We start from the raw sequence: 18403 nt of genomic DNA on the forward strand, positions 1-18403 counted from the left end.
TTCCACCAGACCATTTGTTACAACTTTGTCCCGCCAGGTCACAAGCCCACCTCCTTCTGTGCCCAGGCCTCATTGTCCCTCTGACAGACAGCAAGGATCTCTTGGCTCTGAGAGAAACCTCTGACCCGCCTCAGCAGAAAGTGGCTAGAAGAGCCCACCAATGTCCATTTTTCCTAAAAGAATTCAGAGCCAGGACCCTTGAGGTAATATATATGGCAGTTAGACAGATATGAGCAGGGCAAGGACGATGGGCCAAATAGCACTACCTGATGTAATTAAGTCTTTCCATCTCTACCTATGTGAGACAAGGGGACTCCCCAGAAGCAAGAGGGAATGAGGCTGCAGATGAAGCAGCCCGGGAAGCTGCCCTAAAACCAGTGGGGCCTCTACAGATTCTAGTGACTCTTCCGAACCCTGACCTAGCCCCCTCAACAGCTTACATGGAAACCCAATCTAGAAAACTGAAATCCATAACCAATCTTTATTCAAGTTCTCACAGTCCACCCAGAAAGCAGTCCAGAAGCATAACAACTTCTAATCCGGTCCATTTTTCCACCCTGGTGACTCTGTTTGGGTAAAGAAATTTGCCACAAAGGACTGACTCCTACCTGGAAAGGACCACCTCCACAGCAGTCAAGGTCAACGGGATCCCGACGTTGCTTCATCATACCTGGCTTAAGACAGCCCAGGCAAAATAGAGAGTCCAGGACTCTTCGGACCCTCTAAAGATTAGTCCTGGCCACTTATCTTATAAACAGGCCCACTGATTTTATTCAGCAGAGAATTAATTCTATCAAGCTTATAGTCCTCATGGGTCAATATAACTCCCTCGCCAACAGTGACCCAAAAGAATCAATGATTTGACTCATGTACATAAAAGCAGTGGGGAATGCTAGAGAGAGGGGATTTTTGAACATCCTTACTACTCCCATTCCAGAGATGCAGTGGATTATGCCCCAGATGGAGTTGTCAGTGCGGACATCAGGCCAGGCCTTGAGATGGGTCTCATGGCCCCTTCTCAGCACGTAGGCCTTCTTTCATAGAACACTGTCAGCTTTCTGAACAACAGGATGACCCTGTGAATAACATGGTCGTCAATGACATGACTCTGACGTTGCTTGGGAAAGACTGTTTTGTCTTAAATTGTTTGCTCTGCAAAAACAGGATGTGGTTAATGTGCTTAAAAGTGGTCCTGCACAAAGGATCGGGGCTGCTCTCTGGACTCCCTCCGTGGAGAAAGGCAGAGCAGTTGCCTGCCGGCTGGCCTGCCGGCCAACTAATGAAAGCTCCCTAAATTTTAATTTGGTCTGGACTCCAGTTGTCATTCACTTGCGTTCACTCCACAACAATTCATGAATGAATACAATGAGCGCAGATGAAAATACGAAGAAATTCATCCCACCATCATTATAATGAAAGCGATTCAAAGGTACTTCAATATGAAAGAGTCAGAAAAAAGCTATAGGACATTATACAATAGAATAAAGGAAGGAGTAAGCATTGTAAGAGAAACAATTGTCCAAGACTTGTAAAATTTATTTTTTAAATTAACAAAAGTTTTGTCTTTTGGTTAATTCTCAACCGAGGATATTTTTCCATGGATTTTAGGGACAGTGCAAGAGAGAGGGAAAGACAGAGAGAAACAAGAATGTGAGAGAGACACATCAATTGGTTGCGTCTTGCATGAGCCCGGATCAGGGGCCGGGCCGGGGAGGAGCCTGCAACCAAGGTACAGGCCCTTGACCGGAATCGAACTCGGGACCCTTTGGTCTGCAGGCCAACGCTCTACCCACTAAGCCAAACCGGCTAGGGCTGTCAAGACTTTTTATAGAGTAAATAACATGTCCCATTAGATAATGTTCAGACATTTTTGTTAGATATGCATACTATGCATAGAAATCAAAGTATAATAAGTGAAAAACAGTACATCTTTAGTAGGGGGAGTTAGGAAAGCCTTCTCTTTAGATTCATACCCCAATATTAGGGTTGGGTTCAGGCTCAAAGACACGTCTGGGAGTCAGCCTGACAAGTTCCCACAAGCTGCTCGAGTTACGGTGTAAGTTCCAGGCCACCCCTGAGAGGGGCAGAGGCAAGAAAATTGGCCACAGTGGAGGACCCAGGACACAGTCCATCCTGAGCCATGCGGGTAGGTCCTTGACTCCTAGTCCTGCCCCTCAGCGCCAGTAGCTGGTCACACCCTTCGCAGATGCCACCAGGGATAGTGGAGATAGAACCTGCTGGGGCCAAGCCCCTGACCTGGCCTCAGGAATGAGGGTGGAGGTAGAGTGCGGGCATATGGCTTGAGCTGCCTCCTTGGTTCCAGATAAGACCAAATGCAGGTAAGATAACCTTAGAGCTGGGGTCACCTGAACTCCAAGACCCTGAGAGTTGGAGTGGGCCAGGTGTTCTATAAGAGGGCCACTCTGCACAGGGTTGGACAAAGCTGAATTCCAACCCAGGCTGAAGAGAAGACCAGACCAGACCCACTGCAGGTGAGAAGTAATCCCATTTAGGGTGGGGCAGGTGAGTCTGGATGGACAGCCGACTCTTGCTCTTGAGGGCAGAACAGTAGAGAGCCAAAATCTGATTGTGGGAAGAAAGGGCTGGAGGGCTGGAGTTTTGGGTCTTTTACCTAAAAGGAACTTGGGACATAGAATTATAAATGGGGAAGAACAGAAAGGCTTTCCATTATAAATGGGGAGGGACAGAAAGCCTGATCCCTAGGTGCGTCTGCATGGAAGGGTGACTCTGGCCTGGACTTCTGAGTCTGAGGGAGGAGTTGGAGGCAGACTGGGACTCCTGGGTCTGAGCGAAGAGAAGGGACCTGGAGACCAGGAGTCCTGCTTCCTGAACTCTCTGTCTTTCCAGCCCCAGCAGAAGAGGCCCTTCCTCTGTGGCAGCCACAGAGGCTCAGACAGGACACATGGCAGGTCCCCTTCTCCCAACCCTGCTGCTCCTACTGCTGTCCTTAGCCCTGGGATCTGCTGGACAAGAAGGTGAGGACCAGCCTGGGAGTCCTGACCTGACCCCTGGGCCTCACTTCTCCCACCTTCCCTCTCCAGGGCCCTCTCTCTCCAGGGAGGCCCTGAGTCAGCACCCTCCCCTGCAGCAGCCTCCTCCCATGGAGACGCGACCCCTGAGCTGTGACCCCTTCCTTCCTGCTCGCTCTTGACTCCTGGGCTCTGGGTGCCGTCCAGCCTGCTTCCCGCCCTCCGTGTCTCTCTCATCAGAAGCTGGGGTTGCCTCCAGACCAGCTGCTGCTCTGGGTTTCTGAGCAGGCTACCCCGTCTCTCTCCATCTCCGTTTGCAGCTGTCTCTGCCCTGTGCTCTGTGCCTGCCTCTGCCCTTCTCCACACCACTCTGTCTGTGAGTCTCTCTCCATCACTGTCTCTGGGAATTCATCTACTGTGGACTCAGCCCTCCCCTGCTGCCTGCTACCCATGCTTTCTCCATGTCTCCATCCAGCTCAGGATACCGGGGAAAGGATTATTAATGGAGTTCTATGTCCAAGAGGCTCCCATCCCTGGCAAGTGGCCCTGTTTAACAAAAGTGACTTCCATTGTGCAGGCGTGCTGGTCAACCAGCAGTGGGTTCTCACTGTCGCCCACTGCCACATGAGGTATGGGACAGGGGAGCCACAGGGTGGTCCTTATCTCTCTCTCTCTCCCCCCCCTATCTCTCTCCCTCTTTCTCTGTCTCTGGGCTTCTGTCCCCCTAACTCTGGGTCTTTGTACCCCTCTCTCAATCACAGTGTCTCCCTTAGAATGTTGCTTTTTTTTTAAGCGAGTATGTTGTGCAGATGGGCAGTGATCTTCTGGTGGGTGGGCATGCCCGGAAGATCAGGGCTACAGAGTCCTTCGTCCACCCCCTGTATAACAACCACACCTATGATCATGACATCATGCTTGTGAAGCTGAGCAGCCGGGCTAAGCTCTCACGCAAGGTGAAGACAATCAACCTATCGTCCAGCTGCAAAGACCCGGGGACAAGGTGTACTGTCTCTGGCTGGGGCATCACCACCGCAGATGAAGGTGAGGCTGCCTCTGTGACCCCAGTCACCAATGTCCCAGCTCCATTCTTCCTCAGGCCGCAGAAACAGGGGACAGACCCAAGGTTCCAGACCCCCCAACACCTCCGTTCTCAGACCCAGAAAGCCTGACCTTCAGACATACCTCCCCCAGTTCCATAATCCTTGAATCCCAGGCCTCCATCCCTCCGACCCAGGAGTTTAGAACCCCAGGAACCACCTCACACAGAGCCAAGTGTCCAGGCCCTCAGCTGCTTCCACCCTCAGATCCAGGAGTCTTGGCCTTCAGACGCCTTCTCCCTCAGATAAAGGAGACCTGGTCCCCAGCCCCCTCTACCCAGGAGGTGTCCCTCAATGCCAGCTCCTCTTCCTCCCATTGGTAGAGCTGCCACTAGGGTTTGTGGAGCTAGACCCTGCTGGGGCCAACCCGCTGACCTGGCCTCAGGAATGAGGGTGGAGGTAGAGTGCAGGCATATGGCTTGAGCTGCCTCCGGGGTTCCAGATAAGAGCAAATGCAGGTAAGGTAACCCCAGAGCTGGTTTCGCCTGAACTCCAGGACCCTAAGACTTGGGGCGGGTGTGCTATAAGGGGGCCACTCTGCACAGTACATTCAACCCCAGGAGTTCAGACACAAGTCCCTTCCTTCCAACGACCCGGGAGTCCAAGAAATAGGGCCCTTTTCATAACCATCGTATTGGGTCACCTGGCTCCTCCTCCTTCCATGTCCAGGGACCCCATTCTTTTACATCAGCACCCACAGGTCCATGGGACCAAGCCTCTGACTCCTCCCCCCTCCCTAACTTCTCCAGCAGGAAGAAATACAACAGAGCTCATGTGCTCGAATGTCGACGTCTTCTCCTACCCGGATTGCAAGTGGTTTCATCCTAACATGTTGAAAAAGTACATGATGTGTGCTGGTGCCCCTGACGGGAACTCCCACTGCTGCCAAGTGAGTCCCCTCCTCCCCCACCTGCCTGGGTCCTGCTTCCTCTCAGCCCAGGCCTGTCTCCCCTCCATCCAGTGTCCCAGGGCCTGACCCTGGTGCTGAGCCTTCCCTCACACCTTAACAGTCCCACTTTCCTGGCTCTCTCTCTCCTCAGTTCTCTGCCCGGGTCAGGGTGGGAACCCATGGGGGCCTACGAAGCCTTGGGGGTGGGCACAAAGCTGAAGGATAGAAACTGGGGGTGGGAAATGGGGCTGGGATCTATGGGGGAGGGCACTGAGGCTTGGGCTACAAGCACAAGCGTTAAGGGCACACCAAAAGCTCAGTGACCAGGATAGATCATATTCCAATGAAATATTTAAAACATCATCCATGATGAGCAAAACATCAGCATTTTCAGCAAAAAGCAACCAGAATGGACTGATTTCCTGTTTGCTTCGGCTTCTATGTGGTACGGAACAGCACTGTAATGACCCAGTCTTTATCTAAAACTGGAATACCGCCCTAGCCGGTTTGGCTCAGTGGATCGAGCATAGGCCTGCGCACTGAGGGGTCCTAGGTTGGATTCCACTCAAGGGCACATGCCCAGGTTGCAGGCTCCATCCCCAGGAAGGGGGCGTGCAGGAGGCAGCCGATCAATTATTCTCTCTCATTGACGATTCTATCTCTCTGTCCCTCTCCCTTCCTTTCTGAAATAAAGAAAAAATTAAACACACACACACACACACAAACACACACACACAAAACTGGAATACGAGGTTCCTCATAGATATTTTTCATATTAAATTTGATTTTTAAAATATGCCTTAAAATGTTCGTTGCAATCACTGGCATGTGCCTGAGGCTAATGTCCTGCTCTTCTATCTGTATATCTGGTTCTAATTCTGAAGCAAGGATGAGCCCCTTTTCTTTGTCCCCCTTCCTCATCTCTGTAGCCTCCTCTCTGTCTCTCAGAACCATCTCCCCTCACCGCTCCTCACACCTCATTTCTTTTTATTTTTAATATTTTTATTCATTGCAGAGAGGAAGGGGGAGGGAGAGAGAGATAGAAATCAATGATGAGAGAGAATCATTGATTGGCTGCCTCCTGCACGCCCACTACTGAGAATTGAGCCCACAATCGAGGCTTGTGCCCTTGGCCAGAATGGACCCTGGGACCCTTCAGTCTGCAGGCTGATGCTCTATCCACTGAGCAAAACAGGCTAGGTCCTCCCACCTCATTTCATTTCCTGGTTTCCTCTGTGTTCTCTCTGTCTTGGGATCTCTCTCTCTCTGTCTCTCTCTGTCTCTCTCTCTCTCTCTCTCTCTCTCTATCTCTTCCTCCCTCCCTCCCTCCCTCCCTCACTTTTTCTCTCTCCTGCCTCTGTCAATTTTTTTTATTTTCTCCATCTATGCCTCATTCCCTACCCCCAACATCCTGCTTCTCTGTCTCCTTCATCCTTCCCTTTCTTCTCCTCTCCATCCTTCTTTCTCTTTCATCCTTTGCCTCTTTGTACTCCCACCATCTTTGCTCACGTCTGCACTCTCAGCTTTCAGGGATGGTGAAACGGTGTGTGTTAGGAAGAGAGGTGATGGGACAGGGTTGAATGTCCTAAAAATGGGGGGTTCCCACTTGTCCCCCACTGAGCACCTGATTCATAATTCTGCAAAGTGTGCAGGGACACAGAGTCGCAAACTCGGGACAGCCCCGCACTTTTCTTAAACTTCATATATTTGAACCTGGTGGTCGGTGCTTTTATTTTGCACTAGATCCTGTAAATTAGGGCATTGGTCCCGCCCCTGCTTTCCAGGACTACCCTGTCCCCCATCCCTGGGTAAGGAAATTCATGGGATTCCCTGGAGGTCATGCTTCCTCTCCCAGGGGCTTGACAAATAATGGGGCTCTGACACCCTGGAAGCCTCATCCCCCCCAAACCCTCAGGATTGACTAGGGCTCAAGCCAATGTCTTCCGAAAACCTGGTTGGTCCTCTTTAGGATAGCATTCATTCCTGCTCTGCCACTGGTCCGCAGAGACAATGAGTCTCTTCCCATTGGCCAGGGTGGAAGGCTGTGTTCTGGCAGGATCAAGGCTTGATAAGCATGGCGTCTGTGGGACCTCATTGCTGGTTATTTTGAAATCAAAGCTAATCTGCTCTCTCCCCTGCAGGGTGACTCCGGAAGCCCGCTGATTTGCCAAGGTTCCCTGCAAGGTCTGGTGTCCACCGGATATTATCCTTGTACAAAACCCTTTGACCCAGTGACATACACCCGCCTATGCATGTACCGCCAATGGATATATGATACCATTCAAACCTATTCCTAATCTCTCCATGCTTTCATCCTCCATCCATATGTCCTGAACAGGAACTTCCCAGAAATAAAGACATCCATGACTTGCAGCCACACTTGACTTTATCATTTTTTTCAAAGTCATATGAAAACGTCAACAACATTCTAATAAAAAATTAAAATTTGCAAAAACCTATGAGCTAAACATAAAGCACAAAAGACGTCGGTGCTGGGGAAGATGCAGGGAGACCCGCAGTGTTCTCCAGTAGAACTGTAAACTGCTACAATTTTAGGACAAGGTGAGGCAAGGGGAATCCAGAGTCTCATTCGTCACTTTTGACCTAGGAATTCTGCTAAATCTGAAATGTGGGCAAGGTTTGAATTCATCACAACACTATTTGTCATAGCAAAGCAGTGGAAATGCTGAACGTGTCCCAAATTATTCAATGGTTTATGTCCACAACAAAGGGATGTAGGTCAGGAGACTCGTGAAGCTGCTCAGGATAATAATTATGCAGAACTGTTGGTGTCATATCTGAGTGTGTATGCTCTCTGATGTTAAATGAGGGTGGGGGAAAAAAAGAAAAAACACATATATGTGTGTGAAACTCACTATGTAAAAGGAAACATTCACAGAATAAAGAGCGTGTACCCAACTGCCTGTGGACGGAGTCAGGGGTGCCTCCTTCCTTCCGTTCCCCTTTCTGTGCCTGTGCACCTCTACAACCTGAAAAATACAAGTGGGGACCTCTGAGGAGCCAAGGATGGGGCGAGGAGACCTTCACAGAGGGAGGTGGGAAAGGAAAATGTAACTGATTTTGAAATCTCACCCTGCCTCCTGCTCCCACTGATACAGTGGCGTGTTCGTCTACATGTTCCAGCCCTCGGTTTTCCTTATCCAGAGAGAGAGAGAGAGAGAGAGAGAGAGAGAAAGGAGGAGGAGGAGGAGGAGGAGGAGGAGGAGGAGGAGGAGGAATGGAGAACAGAAATGCCTACATAATCGGTCAGTTAATCTTACCTGGAGTGAGACCTGTTCATTGGTTTTGTTCATCTGGAATAAGAACAACTTTAATATAATTTATTGATTTTTTACAGAGAGGAAGGGAGAGGGATAGAGAGCTAGAAACATTGATGAGAGAGAAACATCAAGCAGCTGTCTCTGTACACCCCCACTGGGGATGTGCCCCCAACCAACGTACATGCCATTGACCTGAATCGAACCGGGACCCTTGAGTCCGCAGCTAGCCGCTCTATCCACTGAGCCAAACCGGTTAGTGCACGTACAACTTTAAATGTCAGATGATCATCTCTCCGGAGCTGCAGGGACCAATACCCTGGTACTGAGTGGAGAGGACCCCAGACTCCTGATGGTTATCTTTTACCCGAATAACCTGCTAAACCATTTATGTGAGACGTTACACATCCTGCATCACCTGTAAAAGAAACACGCATCTCTCCATTGCACGTTGTATCCAATCCTAGATAGTTCCCCGCTTTCTTTTTAAAAATTTCAACAAGAAGACTATCTCCTTGCAAAGAATTCCCCCTGCACACTCCTGCTAGGAGCGGAGAGGCGTGGCCAGGCATCTCCAGCCAGAGTTAATGCGACTGCCATGTTTTGTTATTTTTTAAAATTTTTGAGATTGAATATTGATTTGGGGTGACATGCTGGAGAGAGGGAATGTGGATGGAGCTTCAGGAGGACAGGTGTGTGGAGAGCCGCTACAGTGTTTGGACAAGTTCAAGCCTCGGACTAATGAGGGGGCACAGTCGTCTGATGGCCACGTGCAAGTCCCAGCTTGGAGGTCAGAGCCCTCCCAGCACAATGATAGCCAAGAGCTATAGTTGTAAGTTTAAACCTACGGTCGGAACACGTGGCCCCACGTGCCTGAGTGATATAGGCTGGAAATAAACAAAGCTTGGTCAGGTGCATGTAATTGAGTAGGATAGAAACCCAGGGAAATGTTGTAAACATCTTGACCACGCCCTTACTTTGCCTCATGGCATCTGGCTATAAAATTAAGACACGGCTTGTAATCCGTGGTGCTGTTGCTGGCTCTCCATCAGAGAGGACAGCGTCCCACCGAGACCCAGCTTTCATTCTCTTGTCTGTCTTTTCTCAATCCTTCACCGCCCCCACTCAGGTTCACCCTTGGCCATGCTAGCGAGGCATGCGGGTGTCCCAAAACCCAGATATTTTCTAAATTGTCACTGATGGAGAGAAAGGATGAGTCCAGGGGCCTAGACTCTTGTGTCTGAGGGAAGAGGGGTCTGACGGCTTGAACTCTTGGATCTGAGGGATGTGTGGGATCGGGGCCAGAACTTCTTGTCTGAGAGAGGAGTGTCTTAGAGACCAGTGTCCTGGGTTGAGTGAGGAGAGGCCTGTGGGCTTTAACTCTTGGGTTTGCATTAGGAAGGGACTGGAGGGTCCACAATTTTGTGTCTGAGAAAGACAGGATTGAAGTTCAGAATTTAGGGTTCGGGAGAGTAGGTTATTGGGTTCCTGGACCCTAGGTCTAAGATATGAGTGACCTTGGGGTTTGAACTTCTGGGTCTGAGAAAGAAGAAAAAAACAAGTGGTCTGGGTACCAAACCTCCCAGGTGTGAAGGAGTGGGCTGGGGACCTGGAATCCTGGGTCTGAGGGAGGAGGAAATGGGTGCCTGGACTCCTGGGTCTGAGGGAGGAGGGGCTGGGGGCCTGGACTCCTGGGTCTGAGGGAGGAGGGGCTGGGGGCCTGGACTCCTGGGTCTGCGGGAGGAGGGGCTGGGGACCTGGACTCCTGGGTCTGAGAAAGGAGGGGCTGGACGCCTGTATTCCTGGGTCTTAAGGAGGAGGGAATAGAGGCTTGGACTCCTGGGTCTGAGGGAGGAGGGGTTGGGGGCCTGGACTCTGGGTCTGAAAAAGGAGGGATTGGGAGCCTGCACTCCTGGACTTTTTGAGAGGAGGGCTCTTGGTTTCCTCTCTGCAGAATATTGGTGTCTTCAGAATTTCTTCAATATGTGGGTGCTTAGTTGGGGGTTAAAGCAGACTCAAACGAGGGGTCAGATGTGACGAGGAAAGATCATGTTGACCAGAAGGGACTTGTGGGAGAAAATCCAGAAAGATGGGTTGGAGGGGTGAATCTTTGGGGAGACAATCCCTCAGTCAGCAGGGTCTGCAGTGCGGTTGCCCAGTGAGCCCAGGAGACCAGGGATCTGGAGACCTTGCCAGGCTCTGAGGCACAGGGAACTCGCCATTCCTCCCTCTCTTCCCTCTTCCAGAGGCCCCTTCCCCAAGTTCTGTGAGAACAGGGGCCCGCCTAACCCAGTTTCCACCCCCACTGTTCTCTCTCTCACTCCAGATGCCGGGTGCTCACTTGTGTCAGGGCCTCGATGTACTCCTGTGTCCTGTCTGCATGCCAACACTGACCTTTCTGAAAACCTGCTCCCTCTCTCCTAGTTTGTCACCTGTGACATGCTCAGAACCACTTTCACATCCCTTTGCACATTTGTGAAGTAGGCATTTCTGTTCCTCTCTCTCTCTCTCTCTCTCTCTCTCTCTCTCTCTCTCATTTTATGGGTGGGGAAAACTGAGGTCTAGGAAATGGACAGAAACACGCCACTGTATCAGAGGGGCCAGGAGGCAGAGTTAGGGTTCAAAATCAGTTACATTTTCCCTTCCCACCTCCCTCTGTGAAGGTCTCCTCTCCCCACCCTTGGCTCCTCAGAGGTCCCCACCCGTATTTTTCAGGTTGTACACGTGCACAGGAACAGACCAGGAAAGAAAAGGAAGAAGGCTCCCATGACTCCATCCACAGGCAGTCTGGTACTTGTCCCTTGAGATATTATTCTGTCATCCATAGTTAAGGTCACTGGCCCTAGCTTGTTTGGCTCAGTGGATAGAGCTTCTGCCTGTGGACTGAATGGTCCCAGGTTCGCTTCCAGTCAAGAGCACATGCCTGGGTTGCAGGCTTGATGCCCAGTAGAGGGCCTGCAGGAGGCCGCCAATCAATGATTCGCTCTCATCATGGATGTTTTATCTTTTTCCCTCTCGCTTCCTCTCTGAAATCAATAAAAATATATTTAAAAATAAATAAAGTTCATTGTATCCAGCCCTCCCCCCAACCCCTAAAAGCTGTTGTGAAGATTAAATGAGACGTGAGCATATAATATAACGTTTGGCTTTTAAAGGTGCCAGATAAATGTTTTTCCCCTCAATACTATGGCTCACAGGCTATAAAGAAAGGTAAATTCACTTTCGGACATTAATTCAACTCCTACTCATGAGGATCTGACAGAATCCAGGTGCTGTACTGTATGAGTCCCTATCTCTATGCAGTCGCATGCTAGGTGGGAGAAATAGACAATGAGCAAATGCATATAAAACAAAACATAATATGCAGTTAAGTGCTATAATGAAATATCGGGGATGGTAAGAAGAGGTACGCCTGGAGAAAGGGAAAATCTTGTTGGTTAATTTGGATTGCACATGGAGATTCAGCTCGCAATTAGATTTGGAATTGATGGTTTGGGATCAAATTCTAGACTTGCAATGAAATCTGCACATGACATTGAGGTCTTACGAAAACTACTTCGGCATTGGGAGCAACAGCAACACAGAAACTTTACACCAGAAAGGAAACGTGCAAATGACGTGAGATGATGGGGCTCCACGGAGCATTAATTCACCAGCTCAGCAACCTCATTAAAGACACTGACTATCCACATCACTTTCTCTCCGTTTGTCCATCCGCAGACCTATGGCTTTCTCCCCTGGCCACTTCCCTCCCCAGTTCCAGGAGGGCTACCTCACTTCCAGAATTTACACCCAGAAGGGACACTGTCTAACACTTTGGAAAGAAGAGAGCAGTTCCCTGAAGTAGTCCAGTTGGCTTCCCCTCACTCTTCATTGGCCAACATTGTTTCACATGTTTATTTATAAACCAATCCCTGGGCAACATAAAAGGTCCCACCCATGCTTGGTGCGGTAGAGCTCAGTTATACTCACAATGAGCATAGCAGGTTGTCCAAACTGAATCAAGGTTCTCACAAATGGCAGAAGGAGTGCATGTTGGGTAGGCAACAACAATGTCCATGATGGGTCAACTTGTGGGACCGAGGCAGAGTTGGATTAAAGATCTGAATTGAGATAACAAGTGGACTCACACTGAGGAATGAAACATATTTTGGTGTCTGAGTTAGAAGTGAGGGTCAATTCCACTGTTAGGAATCAGCTGTCTAGTAGACATCTGACAATGGTTCCTGTGTTACTCAATTCAAATACCAAAGTCCTATCTGGGTCCTCAATCCCTGTGTCTTCCAAATCCTGTGAGGCCTCTGAACCCATTGCCCACTCTTCTCCCTCTGATTCATTCAGCTCCAATAAAAAAGTCTTCCCTGCTAGAACATTCTAGGTCCCCCTCCTCTTCTCACCTGCACGTCACTCTGCCTAGGAATCACTGATCCCAAGTAGCTACATGAATCCATCTACCACCTCCTACAAGATTTTATCCAAAGGTCCTCTTCACCTGGGGTCTTTCCAACCACCTTTCCCAATATTATAACTGAAGGGGTTGCTGACATCAAAGGGAACAAATAATTCCCTAGTCCTCCTCTGGGCTTATTTTCTCCATAGCACTTACTGCCACATAAAAAAAAAAAAAACAGAAATGGGAAGTCCTTGTCTCTTTACTCAAGGTCTCCACCGACTGGAATGAGGGGCTTTGTGATGGGATTTTGCTGTTTTGTGGATGTTTTGCCCTCAGAGACCAGAACAGATTCTGGCTCGGAGTAAATGCTCAGTAGATAATTCTGTTAGAGAGCGGGGATTTTTGAGCATGCTTACTACTCTCATTTCAGAGAGGCCATGGACTATGCCCCAGATAGAGTTGTCAGTGCGGACATCAGGCCAGGCCTGAGATAGGTCTCATGGCCCCTTCCCAGCACGTAGGCCTTATTTCATAGAACTCTGTCAGCTTTCTGAAGAACAGGATGACCCTGTGAATAACATGGTTGTCAATGGCATGACTCTGACGTTGCTTGGGAAAAACTGTTTTGTCTTAAATTGTTTGCTCTGCAAAAACAGGATGTGGTTAATGTGCTTCAAAGTGGTCCTGCACAAAGGATCGGGACTGCTCTCTGGACTCCCTGCGTGGAGAAAGGGAGAGCAGTCGCCGACCGACTGGCCGGCCAGCCGGCTAATAAAGGCTCCCTAAATTTTAATTGGGTCTGGACTCCAGTGGTCGTTCACCTGCATTCGCTCCACAACATTTGGAGGCCCCAGCGAGATCACCAGCCTTCCACTGGTCCTATGACCAGAGCCCACCGGGGTCCCCGGACTCTCCGACCCAGGGGGAGATCTCTGAGAGACGTTCCCCAGCCCCGGGACTGGTAGATACTTCTGAGACCAGATCACAGTGCACAACGGTGCCCGGCGATCCTCATTTTGTTGTTATTGTCTTTGTTATTCTGTGTTATTGTGGTCTAATTGTCTCTATCATTAGAATGGGTCAGTCGGCTTCATGTTCAGTCTGTACTTGCCTGCAAGGTTTTTTGAAAATTTTTCAGGAATTCAAGTGGGGAGTGGATGATTATGGAGCCTCCGTTAACGCTTTTGATTTACAGATATTAAATTACAGCGGGAAGAAGCAAGCTAGGGAGCGGAGGCATGGGATGGGAATGGGGAAGTGCTGGCCGCAGGCGGCGCCGCGTAAGTCAAAAACTCAGACTGTCTGGTATATAAACGTAAGTGTGAGTGTCTGTGTGAAGTGAAAGCTACTTTGTGCCATCTGGCTGTACACATGAGAGTATTTGTTATTTCTTTCTGTTGTTTAATTTGGGCCCGGGTAGAGCCACTGCAGGTGAGGACTTCACCTAACTCGGCAGATACTAAAGGCAGGCCCGACGGCAGCTGCATGGCTTGGCTTCCTGTCCCTACAGGGCACATTAAGAGTCAATCATGAAATTCCGGCAAAGGTAGTCAGTTACCATTCTTGTTATGTTTATGCAAACAATCAGGCCAAATTAAATACAATAGATAAATTAGTCTAGATTTGGCTCTTTGGATAAACATGGGGGTAATTTTGAGGAGAAAAATTCTATTTCAATAGAAGTTATTAAAACTGAAAGGTTTACTTTCCCTTCCACCAGACCATTTGTTACAACTTTGTCCCGCCAGGTCACAAGCCCACCTCCTTCTGTGCCCAGGCCTCATTGTCCCTCTGACAGACAGCAAGGATCTCTTGGCTCTGAGAGAAACCTCTGACCCGCCTCAGCAGAAAGTGGCTAGAAGAGCCCACCAATGTCCATTTTTCCTAAAAGAATTCAGAGCCAGGACCCTTGAGGTAATATATATGGCAGTTAGACAGATATGAGCAGGGCAAGGACGATGGGCCAAATAGCACTACCTGATGTAATTAAGTCTTTCCATCTCTACCTATGTGAGACAAGGGGACTCCCCAGAAGCAAGAGGGAATGAGGCTGCAGATGAAGCAGCCCGGGAAGCTGCCCTAAAACCAGTGGGGCCTCTACAGATTCTAGTGACTCTTCCGAACCCTGACCTAGCCCCCTCACCAGCTTACATGGAAACCCAATCTAGAAAACTGAAATCCATAACCAATCTTTATTCAAGTTCTCACAGTCCACCCAGAAAGCAGTCCAGAAGCATAACAACTTCTAATCCGGTCCATTTTTCCACCCTGGTGACTCTGTTTGGGTAAAGAAATTTGCCACAAAGGACTGACTCCTACCTGGAAAGGACCACCTCCACAGCAGTCAAGGTCAACGGGATCCCGACGTTGCTTCATCATACCTGGCTTAAGACAGCCCAGGCAAAATAGAGAGTCTAGGACTCTTCGGACCCTCTAAAGATTAGTCCTGGCCACTTATCTTATAAACAGGCCCACTGATTTTATTCAGCAGAGAATTAATTCTATCAAGCTTATAGTCCTCATGGGTCAATATAACTCCCTCGCCAACAGTGACCCAAAAGAATCAATGATTTGACTCATGTACATAAAAGCAGTGGGGAATGCTAGAGAGAGGGGATTTTTGAACATCCTTACTACTCCCATTCCAGAGATGCAGTGGATTATGCCCCAGATGGAGTTGTCAGTGCGGACATCAGGCCAGGCCTTGAGATGGGTCTCATGGCCCCTTCTCAGCACGTAGGCCTTCTTTCATAGAACACTGTCAGCTTTCTGAACAACAGGATGACCCTGTGAATAACATGGTCGTCAATGACATGACTCTGACGTTGCTTGGGAAAGACTGTTTTGTCTTAAATTGTTTGCTCTGCAAAAACAGGATGTGGTTAATGTGCTTAAAAGTGGTCCTGCACAAAGGATCGGGGCTGCTCTCTGGACTCCCTCCGTGGAGAAAGGCAGAGCAGTTGCCTGCCGGCTGGCCTGCCGGCCAACTAATGAAAGCTCCCTAAATTTTAATTTGGTCTGGACTCCAGTTGTCATTCACTTGCGTTCACTCCACAACAATTCATGAATGAATACAATGAGCGCAGATGAAAATACGAAGAAATTCATCCCACCATCATTATAATGAAAGCGATTCAAAGGTACTTCAATATGAAAGAGTCAGAATAAAGCTATAGGACATTATACAATAGAATAAAGGAAGGAGTAAGCATTGTAAGAGAAACAATTGTCCAAGACTTGTAAAATTTATTTTTTAAATTAACAAAAGTTTTGTCTTTTGGTTAATTCTCAACCGAGGATATTTTTCCATGGATTTTAGGGACAGTGCAAGAGAGAGGGAAAGACAGAGAGAAACAAGAATGTGAGAGAGACACATCAATTGGTTGCGTCTTGCATGAGCCCGGATCAGGGGCCGGGCCGGGGAGGAGCCTGCAACCAAGGTACAGGCCCTTGTCCGGAATCGAACTTGGGACCCTTTGGTCTGCAGGCCAACGCTCTACCCACTAAGCCAAACTGGCTAGGGCTGTCAAGACTTTTTATAGAGTAAATAACATGTCCCATTAGATAATGTTCAGACATTTTTGTTAGATATGCATACTATGCATAGAAATCAAAGTATAATAAGTGAAAAACAGTACATCTTTAGTAGGGGGAGTTAGGAAAGCCTTCTCTTTAGATTCATACCCCAATATTAGGGTTGGGTTCAGGCTCAAAGAAACGTCTGGGAGTCAGCCTGACAAGTTCCCACAAGCTGCTCGAGTTACGGTGTAAGTTCCAGGCCACCCCTGAGAGGGGCAGAGGCAAGAAAATTGGCCACAGTGGAGGACCCAGGACACAGTCCATCCTGAGCCATGCGGGTAGGTCCTTGACTCCTAGTCCTGCCCCTCAGCGCCAGTAGCTGGTCACACCCTTCGCAGATGCCACCAGGGATAGTGGAGATAGAACCTGCTGGGGACAAGCCCCTGACCTGGCCTCAGGCATGAGGGTGGAGCTAGAGTGCGGGCATATGGCTTGAGCTGCCTCCTTGGTTCCAGATAAGACCAAATGCAGGTAAGATAACCTTAGAGCTGGGGTCACCTGAACTCCAAGACCCTGAGAGTTGGAGTGGGCCAGGTGTTCTATAAGAGGGCCACTCTGCACAGGGTTGGACAAAGCTGAATTCCAACCCAGGCTGAAGAGAAGACCAGACCAGACCCACTGCAGGTGAGAAGTAATCCCATTTAGGGTGGGGCAGGTGAGTCTGGATGGACAGCCGACTCTTGCTCTTGAGGGCAGAACAGTAGAGAGCCAAAATCTGTTTGTGGGAAGAAAGGGCTGGAGGGCTGGAGTTTTGGGTCTTTTACCTAAAAGGAACTTGGGACATAGAATTATAAATGGGGAAGAACAGAAAGGCTTTCCATTATAAATGGGGAGGGACAGAAAGCCTGATCCCTAGGTGCGTCTGCATGGAAGGGTGACTCTGGCCTGGACTTCTGAGTCTGAGGGAGGAGTTGGAGGCAGACTGGGACTCCTGGGTCTGAGCGAAGAGAAGGGACCTGGAGACCAGGAGTCCTGCTTCCTGAACTCTCTGTCTTTCCAGCCCCAGCAGAAGAGGCCCTTCCTCTGTGGCAGCCACAGAGGCTCAGACAGGACACATGGCAGGTCCCCTTCTCCCAACCCTGCTGCTCCTACTGCTGTCCTTAGCCCTGGGATCTGCTGGACAAGAAGGTGAGGACCAGCCTGGGAGTCCTGACCTGACCCCTGGCCCTCACTTCTCCCACCTTCCCTCTCCAGGGCCCTCTCTCTCCAGGGAGGCCCTGAGTCAGGACCCTCCCCTGCAGCAGCCTCCTCCCATGGAGACGCGACCCCTGAGCTGTGACCCCTTCCTTCCTGCTCGCTCTTGACTCCGGGGCTCTGGGTGCCGTCCAGCCTGCTTCCCGCCCTCCGTGTCTCTCTCATCAGAAGCTGGGGTTGCCTCCAGACCAGCTGCTGCTCTGGGTTTCTGAGCAGGCTACCCCGTCTCTCTCCATCTCCGTTTGCAGCTGTCTCTGCCCTGTGCTCCGTGCCTGCCTCTGCCCTTCTCCACACCACTCTGTCTGTGAGTCTCTCTCCATCACTGTCTCTGGGAATTCATCTACTGTGGACTCAGCCCTCCCCTGCTGCCTGCTACCCATGCTTTCTCCATGTCTCCATCCAGCTCAGGATACCGGGGAAAGGATTATTAATGGAGTTCTATGTCCAAGAGGCTCCCATCCCTGGCAAGTGGCCCTGTTTAACAAAAGTGACTTCCATTGTGCAGGCGTGCTGGTCAACCAGCAGTGGGTTCTCACTGTCGCCCACTGCCACATGAGGTATGGGACAGGGGAGCCACAGGGTGGTCCTTATCTCTCTCTCTCTCCCCCCCCTATCTCTCTCCCTCTTTCTCTGTCTCTGGGCTTCTGTCCCCCTAACTCTGGGTCTTTGTACCCCTCTCTCAATCACAGTGTCTCCCTTAGAATGTTGCTTTTTTTTTAAGCGAGTATGTTGTGCAGATGGGCAGTGATCTTCTGGTGGGTGGGCATGCCCGGAAGATCAGGGCTACAGAGTCCTTCGTCCACCCCCTGTATAACAACCACACCTATGATCATGACATCATGCTTGTGAAGCTGAGCAGCCGGGCTAAGCTCTCACGCAAGGTGAAGACAATCAACCTATCGTCCAGCTGCAAAGACCCGGGGACAAGGTGTACTGTCTCTGGCTGGGGCATCACCACCGCAGATGAAGGTGAGGCTGCCTCT

At 49.8% G+C, this 18403-nt stretch overlaps 1 protein-coding gene across 1 annotated transcript; it reads left to right on the forward strand.

The window, feature by feature from the left end:
- Positions 1-2923: 2923 nt before the first annotated feature.
- LOC308235354 (kallikrein-7-like) lies at positions 2924-7273 on the forward strand (the record flags this gene model as incomplete). The annotated part of the gene is made up of 5 exons (XM_080644103.1): positions 2924-2996; positions 3418-3619; positions 3784-4031; positions 4840-4976; positions 7118-7273. 5 exons carry the CDS (start codon positions 2924-2926, stop codon positions 7271-7273), a joined length of 816 nt encoding a protein of 271 aa, XP_080500229.1.
- Between the last annotated feature and the right edge of the window lie 11130 nt (positions 7274-18403).

This window comes from Plecotus auritus (assembly GCF_963455305.1).
Source record: "Plecotus auritus genome assembly, chromosome: 10".
Lineage (NCBI taxonomy): Eukaryota > Metazoa > Chordata > Mammalia > Chiroptera > Vespertilionidae > Plecotus > Plecotus auritus.